At 47.1% G+C, this 10132-nt stretch overlaps 1 protein-coding gene across 1 annotated transcript; it reads left to right on the forward strand.

Annotated features, from left to right (window-relative positions):
* Positions 1 to 283: 283 nt before the first annotated feature.
* fzd1 (frizzled class receptor 1) lies at positions 284 to 2344 on the forward strand. The gene has a single exon (XM_069702139.1). It carries the CDS (start codon positions 506 to 508, stop codon positions 2177 to 2179), a length of 1674 nt encoding a protein of 557 aa, XP_069558240.1. The 5' UTR covers positions 284 to 505; the 3' UTR covers positions 2180 to 2344.
* The last annotated feature ends 7788 nt before the right edge of the window (positions 2345 to 10132 follow it).

Consider the following 10132-nt stretch of genomic DNA (forward strand, 5'->3'; position numbering starts at 1 on the left):
GAGTCACTATTGTTCTGCGTTAAAGACTTTTATTGTGAAAGTTTCGAGCGGAAGCCGTGTCGCATGTCGGTCAGCTTGTCGGCAGCGCAGCTGAGTGAAGCAGCGCAGCGCAGGTTGGAGCAGCAGACTGACGCCGCGTCGGGTCCACCGTAGACCGGAGCTCACACTCTCCTGCAGGAATACCGTTTGGGTTTTCATGGTTTGTTTTGATTTTTTGTTTTGTTTTTGTTATTGTTTTTTTTGTGTGTGTGTGTGGATTTCAACAGAGGAGTCCGAGTTCGATTTGAAGAACTGTGGATTTTTTTTTTTTTATTATTATTATTTTTTTCACATTATTTTATTGTCGGCACCTCGGTGCGGTGAGAATAAACCGGGGCGAAAGGACCGAAGCCACGCTGGAAGAAGCTGATTTGACCTCGCTGAGAAACGCCAACAAAGAGCATTGGGGGAAGTCGCCTGCCGCCTGGTGAGGTAACGTAACTTAGTTCGGCAACAAATAGAAAGTATGGCCCTCACCACGGCTTACAACAGACTCCTCCGTACGGGTTTGACTCTGTGGTTTTGGATCCTGTTCCTGAACGTGGGGATTTTTCGGGTAAACGGGCAATACGGCGGCGGTGACCGGGGGATGTCTATACCGGAGCACGGCTTTTGCCAGCCGATTTCCATCCCGCTGTGTACGGACATCGCGTACAACGAGACTATCATGCCGAACCTGCTGGGGCACACCAACCAGGACGACGCGGGGCTGGAGGTCCACCAGTTCTACCCGCTGGTGAAAGTCCAGTGCTCCCCGGATTTAAAGTTCTTCCTCTGCTCCATGTACGCGCCGGTGTGCACGGTGCTCGAGCAGGCGCTGCCCCCGTGCCGCTCTCTGTGCGAGCGCGCGCGGCAGGGCTGCGAGGCGCTCATGAACAAGTTCGGCTTCCAGTGGCCCGACAGCCTCGCGTGCGAGACCTTCCCGGTCCACGGCGCGGGAGAGCTGTGCGTCGGGCAGAACATGTCGGACCGCACCGAGCCGGACGGCCCCGTCCACGACCCCACGGAGCTCACGCTCCCCGACCCCGTCAACGGCCAGTTCAGGTGCCCGGCGTCGCTGCGGGTGCCCCCGTACCTGAACTACCGCTTCCTCGGCCAGGAGAACTGCGGCGCCCCGTGTGAGCCCAAGAGGTCTCACGGGATGATGTACTACAACGAGGAGGAGCTGAAATTCGCCCGGATATGGATCGGCATCTGGTCCGTGTTGTGCTGCGCTTCCACTTTATTCACCGTGCTGACCTACCTGGTGGACATGAAGCGCTTCAGCTACCCGGAGCGGCCCATCGTCTTCCTGTCCGGCTGCTACACCATGGTGTCCATCGCCTACATCGCTGGGTTTCTGCTGGAGGACAGAGTGGTTTGCAACGACAGGTTCGACAACGACATCAGGACTGTGGTGCAGGGCACCAAGAAGGAGGGCTGCACCATCCTCTTCATGATGCTCTACTTCTTCAGCATGGCCAGCTCCATCTGGTGGGTCATCCTGGCTCTCACCTGGTTCCTGGCAGCGGGAATGAAGTGGGGCCACGAGGCCATCGAGGCGAACTCCCAGTACTTCCACCTGGCAGCCTGGGCTGTTCCCGCCATCAAGACCATCACCATCCTGGCCGTGGGTCAGGTGGACGGAGACGTGCTGAGCGGGGTTTGCTTCGTGGGCATCAACAGCGTGGACGCCCTGCGGGGCTTCGTCCTGGCGCCGCTGTTTGTCTACCTGTTCATCGGCACCTCCTTCCTCTTGGCGGGGTTCGTGTCCCTGTTCCGGATTCGGACCATCATGAAGCACGACGGCACCAAGACGGAGAAGCTGGAGAAGCTGATGGTGCGGATCGGCATCTTCAGCGTGCTCTACACCGTGCCGGCCACCATCGTCATCGCCTGCTACTTCTACGAGCAGGCCTTCAGGGAGCAGTGGGAGAGGACGTGGATCGGCCAGACGTGTAAGACGTACGCGGTGCCGTGTCCCCTCCAGAACCACCCCAACATGAGCCCGGACTTCACCGTCTTCATGATAAAGTATCTCATGACGCTCATTGTGGGCATCACCTCCGGCTTCTGGATCTGGTCCGGAAAGACCCTGAACTCCTGGAGGAGGTTTTATACGAGACTGGCCAACAGTAAACAGGGAGAGACCACGGTGTGAAGAGCTTTGACCTCACACCTCCTCCTCCACCTCCACCTCCTCCTCCTCCTCACACACACACTGCTCTGTGACATACTGAATGATAATCCTTTGTTATTTTCTTTTTTTCCTCGGACTTACAGGAGACATTTGCTCCTTTTTTTTTTTTTAAATGTATATACACATTTGTGAGATTTTTTTTTTTGTAAGTATATATTTGTATTTAAAGATTTAAAAAAAAAAAAAAAAAAAATCTTTTTCTTTTTTTAAAAAAAAACAACAAAACACTCTTTTTCATACTTTGGACTTAATGGAATTGTACTTAATGATCACAAAGAGCCAGCTGACCATCCGGGACCCCGAGGTCTCATGACCTGACTTACTGCGGACACCACTGGGAGTATTTCACATGGACTGTTTGTGTCCTCTGATCAGCGAGCGCCGGGTCTATTCTGAGCGGGATCCCGTGAAACCCGAGTGCTTCCTCGTGGCTCCCTGTTACCCCGATTAACCAGCTGTAGTTTGTTGTACGGCGGAGCAGCAGTTGTCCCGGTGTGAAGGGAAATGGGAGCAGTCTGGGACCAGAGACGGTGTGCGGCTTGTGAATGGAAGTCACTGTGACAGATGGTTGCGGCCTGTAGCTCAGGCCCCGACTGCGAGAGCATTCCTTTCTAAATAAAGCACACGCAACCGTGCGCACGTGAAGGAACATACCAGTGTTTTTGCACGTCTTTTACGGTCCTCCGCACTCTCAGGCAAATACTCAACATTTGTCCACTTTTTTTTGTTGTTTTTTTTGGTCTCTCTCCTGGAAACCAGCGTCTGTAATCGGAGTTGTAATTCTACGCCGGCAGCGTCACCACGACCTTTCTGTCGACGTCGCGTTACCGTCGTCCGCTCAACGCCGGTGCGACTTCCTGCGCGGTGGCGTAATAACAATAACACAACTTAAAACAAAATTTGAAGAAAAAAAAAAAGCAGGTAAGATGCTCAATCTGGTGAATCTGGTGTGTTTGAAGGGCCTGTAAATGGAAGCGATGCGTTTTCTCTGTTGATGAAATGCTGGTACGTTCCTTTACCTCAGAGATTCGCAGCAGAACTCACGTGGTCTTTATTTCATGAGCACAAGTTCAACTCAGCACCTCTGTGTGTGTGTTCAAGCACATTTGTACTTCGCACCGTTTTTATACACACAATGCCATGTACAAGTCATTGGACACCCGTTGGGTCTTTACAGTATATTTTGCGACGCATTAATCTTACAAATATTTTCTTTTTCACCAAATCTGTTTGAAAAGTGGATTGTTTTTTTGTTTTTTCTGTGCATTTAAATCAGTTTCTCAGTGAAAAACAAGTTGTATGTTGTGGAGTCATGAATGTCGAGCTGAAAGGATTTAGTCGACGAATCAATCCGACATTTTAAGGGAGATCAACCGGGAACGATATCAATGATTGATTTAATGTTTCAGCTAATTGTTTTCCAGCAAAAATGACAAAATCCGCAAAGGACTTGATTTTTCTGGGGTCGAACTGAAACAGCTCCTCTTGATGTGCGATGTGAATTCTGACGGACCTGTTGATCTATTTTCTAACATTTCATGAAAAAGAAAAGCGACAGAATAATAATCATAATCTGAAGGCTAATTGATAACGGAACGAATTACACAGACATAAACTGTTTTTATGAAAAAAGACAAGGTGACATCTGATGCTGGTTAGATCTTGTGTTTAGTTTCTAACTTTATATCAAATTGTGATTTTAATTGTCAGATCATCTAAAAAAAAAGCAATCTCATCAGAATTATTAGTGTGTTTGTTCAATGTCAGAAAACACAAGAATATGGAGAAATGCGAGACGTGTCGACGGCTTTGGGGGTCAGAGTTCAGGTTTCACCAGAAAATGAGTGCTGGTTGCTCCTGTGACGTCACCTGAAGATCGGAGACAAGAGAGACTTTCAGGTGACGTCACGTTTTCAGATTTCCAAAATGGTCAGTTTGAAAATGATATATATATATATATATATATTTTTTTTACAACAGATTGTTTGTTCAGAGGCTTAAGGGTGTCCAAACGTGAACATGGCGCTGTGAATACATCCACAGCTGACGATGACAGAGGTTTGTTTGTGCCGCGCACGTCCTGAACACGGTGAAACCTCTTTCTCGTCGGCTTTGCGGACGTGGAGGTCCAACGTGCGAACGGCTGCTGAGTGACGTGACGGCGGCGAACGGAGCTGAAGAGCAGCCGGCAGCTCGCACGTCTTCCGCTGCAGGAGAAAGGAAGCCTTGTGTTCAAATGCAGAGCGTCTGCTGTCAGTGCAGCTCCACGCTCACACACACACACACACACGCACACACACACACACACACACACACACACACACACACACACACACACACACACACACACACACACACACACACACACACACACACACACACACACACACACACACACACACACACACACACACACACACACACACACACGCGCACACACACATTTCCTGACTGCTCTTGTCAGACGCTCTTCCACACGGTGCTTCCAGTTCCTAATAATCCTTTTATTCTGTCGACGGCTCTACAATAGTCACGGCTTTGAAGTCCTTTCCTTTGCATTTGCTATGAAGAGAACCTTTATATTTATAGAGAAAACAGAAATCTTCTATATACACCACGTTGATTGCTTTATGAGAATAAAAAACAATCTCACCATTGCAACTGTCGCGCCTTGTAAAACGTCTGTTATTCCCTTCAACACGGCGAGAGAGCGGCGACGCGTCTGTCCTCGCTCCCGCGCGTCGGATCGTAACCCGATAATCTGACGGCAGGTTTTCTTTGAAGAAGATATTGATCCTGTTTAATAATTCTTTCAGAAGCGACCTCTTCTTACAAGATGTCCGCGTACGAGAACAGGGACCGAAGCCGCACTCCTCGTTCCGTCGAATAATGAATACGGCCGAAGCTACGTTCGGCGCGTCGAGCGAGTGTTTTCAGTGTCGTGATCTTTTTAGAACAAAATTCCTCCTCGACTGTTTCCTCCTCGCGGAGCAGCTTCAGAGAGACGACGGCACGAATAGGAAACTACTCTGGAAAGAACGCGGCGTTGGAAAAGACAAAGTTCATGTTTGACTGTTAACTTTGGCTGAACTTTGTTCTTATAGAATGAACAGTGGATTGTGTTTTCACTTCTAGCAGTCCTCCAAATAATAAACTCCTCACTGGTCTTCGCTGTGAGCAGTTTGTTGCGGCCCTCGGCTACAGACGATGCCTGTAATGTGAGTTTTTCTTTGTTTGAGGAGGAAGGTTTGTGGGATAGTTTGAGTCACTTCCTGTTTCCAAATACGAGTCCGGAGAGTTTGTTTTTTAAAGTTTTTTTTAAACTGGTTACTTACTTTAACGCACGGCACGGTCCGAGTCATCGTTTTTTGTCCCAAACTTTTGTCTTTTCCTAACCAAGCCATTATGTCCATAACCCTAAGGAGGTGGTGGGGGCACTGATTTAGGAAACCCTCCTGTGGGTCGTCTGTGAGGGTCAGGTCGAAGGTCGTGTGTGTTGGAGGACTTGTTGAAATAACCACGGGAAGCTTTTGCCTCACGGTGGGATGAAACAACTGGAGCAACCAACAAATCAAAGTTCACTGTGATCGTCACGCGTGAGTTTAGTTTTTGTTTAAGATACCAAAAAAAAAAAAAAAAAAAATCGAATGAGAAAATATCAATTTCTTTTACGTTTATTCTGTTGAACAATAGAGCTAGCCCAGCTTAGCACCACAGCTACAGGCAGGAGACTCCAGAGTTCATATTTATGACTTTTTATTGAGCTGGAAAAATGCTTCCAAGCGGTTCCATAAAGTTAGAGATCGGACGCAGCCGGGAAACCCGACACCTGTGAAGACGGCCCTCGTGGTTAGACAGTAGAAGAGAAGCTCTGGGAGTGAATGAAACTGATTGGAGCCAATAACGCGCGCGGAGAGAGAACAAAAGAAAAGGAACCGCATATAAGAAAAATAACTAATTCAAGTATTAAAGTCATAATCAAGTGGATTGTGTTTGAGTGCGCTGCCCGTGTGGAGCACGTCTGCAGGCTCTCGGCCTAAAACTCGTATCCGGATCGTTCGCTCGTCGGTGTCCCGACAGGAGAATCCAACGAGCCCGAATGCAGCTCGGCCCACGGCAACGCTGACCGGGGATCCCGCGCTCCATCGTCTCCAGCACGCTGCAGAGGTTTGTGGGGATCCACGTGTCCATCACAATAAAAGCAGTCGGCATGCAGCAGAATACGATGGCAGCAGTGTGCAGCATTTCTCCTCATGAATCTCTAAACTCGCATCTTCAGTATAACAGCCAATGACCATTACGCAATATAGTTTTACACATATATAAATATATATAATACGATTCACTGTGGTCGATATTAACATGCCAACATATTCCACACGTCTCATTTACACCTCACAGCTGTTATTTAAACTTCCAGTTAGTAAGCAACACAACACTCAACACTTTTCTCACAATCTGACCGTTCAATTCTGCCGCGAAGCCGAGAAAATAACTTTAAAGAAGTTCCCGCTCGGCTCAACAGGTCCCGACAGCGCTGTGGGTACACAGTCACAGATATCAAGCTCAGGAAATAACATTCAACAACAAATCAACATGGATGCCCAACTGTGGTTTTCCCCCCATTTTCTCCTGATGGATATCTTTAGTCCGACTGAACCTCCGAGCGGCGTGTATTCACCACTCACCGGAGATTCCTCACCGTCACTTAACAGAAACTTCTTCCTGGGGAGACGGTCTGGTAACAAGTAAAAGAAATAAAGCTCCTCAAAAGTAATAAGCAAAAAAAATGCCAAAATGAAATTCTTAAGTGGGGCAGCACACGAGCTGCTGTTTCACTGGAGGCATGAAGGGTTTTCTGACTGGCGTGCACGAGAGCGCCTCTCTGGTCAACGTCAGTATTGCGGGTGTGAGTCAACCCTTTAGTTGCTGGTAAAACGAATGTGGGCTACCCATGTATGAATGTACAGTTTATTGTTTTACATGGTTCAGGCTTTAGAGGCTGCTAAAGATCAAATCCGGTCGCTCTATAAGTGTGCTGCCTCCTGTTGAAGAAAGACAAACGTTTGCCTCAAATTCAGCCTTCAGCTCTCATTCTTAAAGAAACAAAGTTGTCTTATTCATTGGATATAATCTTTGCATTTGTGACTGCAGTGTTCGTTGTTTTTGAACACGATTGGACGTTCTTTAAGTTGATGTGTGTTTCAATCTAGTGACGTCATCCCACCTCTGGGCAGCTGTGGCAACACGGATGAACTCAAGCTGCCGCAAAACTTTCTATTTTTTTTTAAATTTTTTTAACTCTTGTTACAGAACCACATATTAAGATATAGAGCATGATGTAATACTAGAAATGACAGCATAATCAACATCAGACAGTTGCAACAAACTTCAGCAAAGCAGAACATGATCTACATAACAAGTCATTATCTTGTTATGTACCAGGATAATAAATTTAGAGCTCTATGAGAAACATATGATAGAAAAATGTGGTCAGGGAATGAATATGGTGGAAAAGTTACACACAAATAAAAAAAAAAAAAATGTTTTCTTGTAAATAGTCCAGAGAGCAACATACCCTGACAGAAACTTCCTTTAGTGTAGTTGGAGTTTGTTGTGTAGACTATGGGGATGTATGATTTATCATGTAATTTGTTTCGAAAGATATGCAGAGTTTCCAATTTTTGGAAACATCAGGGCAGCTGTGGCAACACGGATAAACTTATAACTTTGTTATTCCAAAGTCAATAACAAATGAAATATTGCAAAAATAGCTTGAGGACCGGGGTCAGGTTCAGGTCTCACATGTAGCCCTGGTTGGGGTCTCGCGTTCAGCTGTGCAGACCTTTAACAGAAGCATGTGGCGCGCGTGTGTGTGTGTGTGTGTGTGTGTGTGTGTGTGTGTGTGTGTGTGTGTGTGTGTGTGTGTGTGTGTGTGTGTGTAATGGACTGTTTGTTTTGTGTCTGCCTTTGTGCTCCTTTCTTGTCACCAGCTGTTGTTGTTGTTGCTGCGAGCCTTTCTGGACCTGCAAGTTGTCTTCACCCGGCTTGAACGAGCAGCACCTCAGGGTGCACTTTATGAGGAACGCTGAACTAATCGGCTCCATCAGCGTCCACCTTACCGCATGAAGATGCTACGGTACCAGTTGTGGCAGTTTTCCCTTTGTTGGAGAGCATCGCTTTTCCCGGAATAATGCAAACTACTGCTGTCACGTGCTTCTGTTTTCACCTGAATTGACTCCGCCACCAGACATGCATAAAACTAAAAGGGGAGAAAGGAAAGATTGCGTCATTTCTCAGAGGGCGTCTGTCTGAGTCGACCTCTGTGTGCACACATTTCCATGTCCGCAGTTATCTTGTAGAACCAGGAATTAAATAAATAAATACAATTTTGAAAATTATTATTATGTTATTATTATGTTAAAACTACTGATTATTAGCTTATGCTAATATACTGTAGAGGGATTTCGCATTTTGTTGCCTATTTACTAAATCCTTCCAGCTTTCAGTTTATCGAGATGTGGCATGAAAATGAACATGCTCGTTTGGTTAATCCATGCATGCATCCACAGCCTTTTTAGGGGGTTGTGTCCCCCCCTATACGCAGAAAATATCAATCTGTCCCCCCAATATGGAGTAGAAAATATGTTAAATATATTCTCCTTTTATGAACACTGTCAACAGTTTCGTCTTGTATTATTTGTAATTTATTTCCCATTGTTAAGGAAAACCTAATCGTGTGACACCCCCCCCCCCCCCCCCACACACACACACCTCCTAATTGTCCACTTGGTTAACACGATTGCTAACTACACCGGGAGTGTTGGTCAGTCAGCGGATGTGAACAGAAGGAGAACGGTGACGTCGCCCAAAGAGCAGAGAAAGCAACACGGCACACGGACATAGGAGTCTTTTTCAGACAGTAACAGATCCCTGAACCGGTAACATCTCAGCAAAAGAGGCAATAACCAACATTTCAGCTGACTGTTCCTACTGTACAATGTACACTTTATAGACTTTCCGCTAAGTTAGCCTTGTTTTGCTGCCGACAGGTTCAAAGTGTGATTATAAGTGTCTGACGGTGTTTTGGAAAAGATTCCTACGATGTTAGACTCTCTGATCAGAAAACAGCTGAAATATCACTGCTCGAAGCCACCAGACTCCATTAGTAAAAACAGTCATTTAATGTGTAGAACACTGGAGTTATGTAGCCTGACATCCATAATACAGACATATTAATATCCATCAGTGATATTTATCAGTGATCCTTTAGGTTTGTAGGTTTCCCAAGTGGACAGAATGAAAAATGAATGAAAAGTTCATCCTGGTGATCGCGGTCAACAGGAGACCAAATCATGACGTTTTCAGACGACGCTGAAGTTAGCTTCTGATTCGGTACTTAAGGAAAAAGTTAACGGAAACCTTGCTTACTGTTATGAGGTGGTGTTTGAACAGACCCACACACACACACACACACACACACACACACACTGCAGATGACTTGATGTAACACAGGTTTACTCTCAACACAACTGGTGAACGGTCCAGCGGATTGTCCGTGAGCCCAGAGGCAAGTCCAGGATGGCTGTAAGCCAACAACAGTCTCTCCCGACCCGGGATCGTTGCGGGGTCGCAGCAGGAACTCTGGCAGAGTCCAGAGGCGGAGAAGGTCCCAGGGAGCTGTGCAGGCAGGCGAGAGTGTCCCCGTAATTCTCACCGGGACCGAGACAGGCGAGTCCAAGGTGGCTTGTGGGCGCGTCCAAACAGCGGCAGCAGGTGATCTCCGTGGACCAACGGAGGACAGCAGGCCGGATCGACTGTGGTTTTCCGTGGACCGACACAGGATTGCCGAGACACGTCAGCTGGTGATCTCCGAGGCTCGACTCTGGACAGCAGGTACGTACCACATTGTAT

The sequence above is a fragment of the Brachyistius frenatus genome, unplaced genomic scaffold (genome assembly GCF_029030835.1).
Source record: "Brachyistius frenatus isolate BFR_SWC_R1_liver_20210118 unplaced genomic scaffold, ASM2903083v1 Contig_40, whole genome shotgun sequence".
Taxonomy (NCBI): Eukaryota; Metazoa; Chordata; class Actinopteri; family Embiotocidae; genus Brachyistius; species Brachyistius frenatus.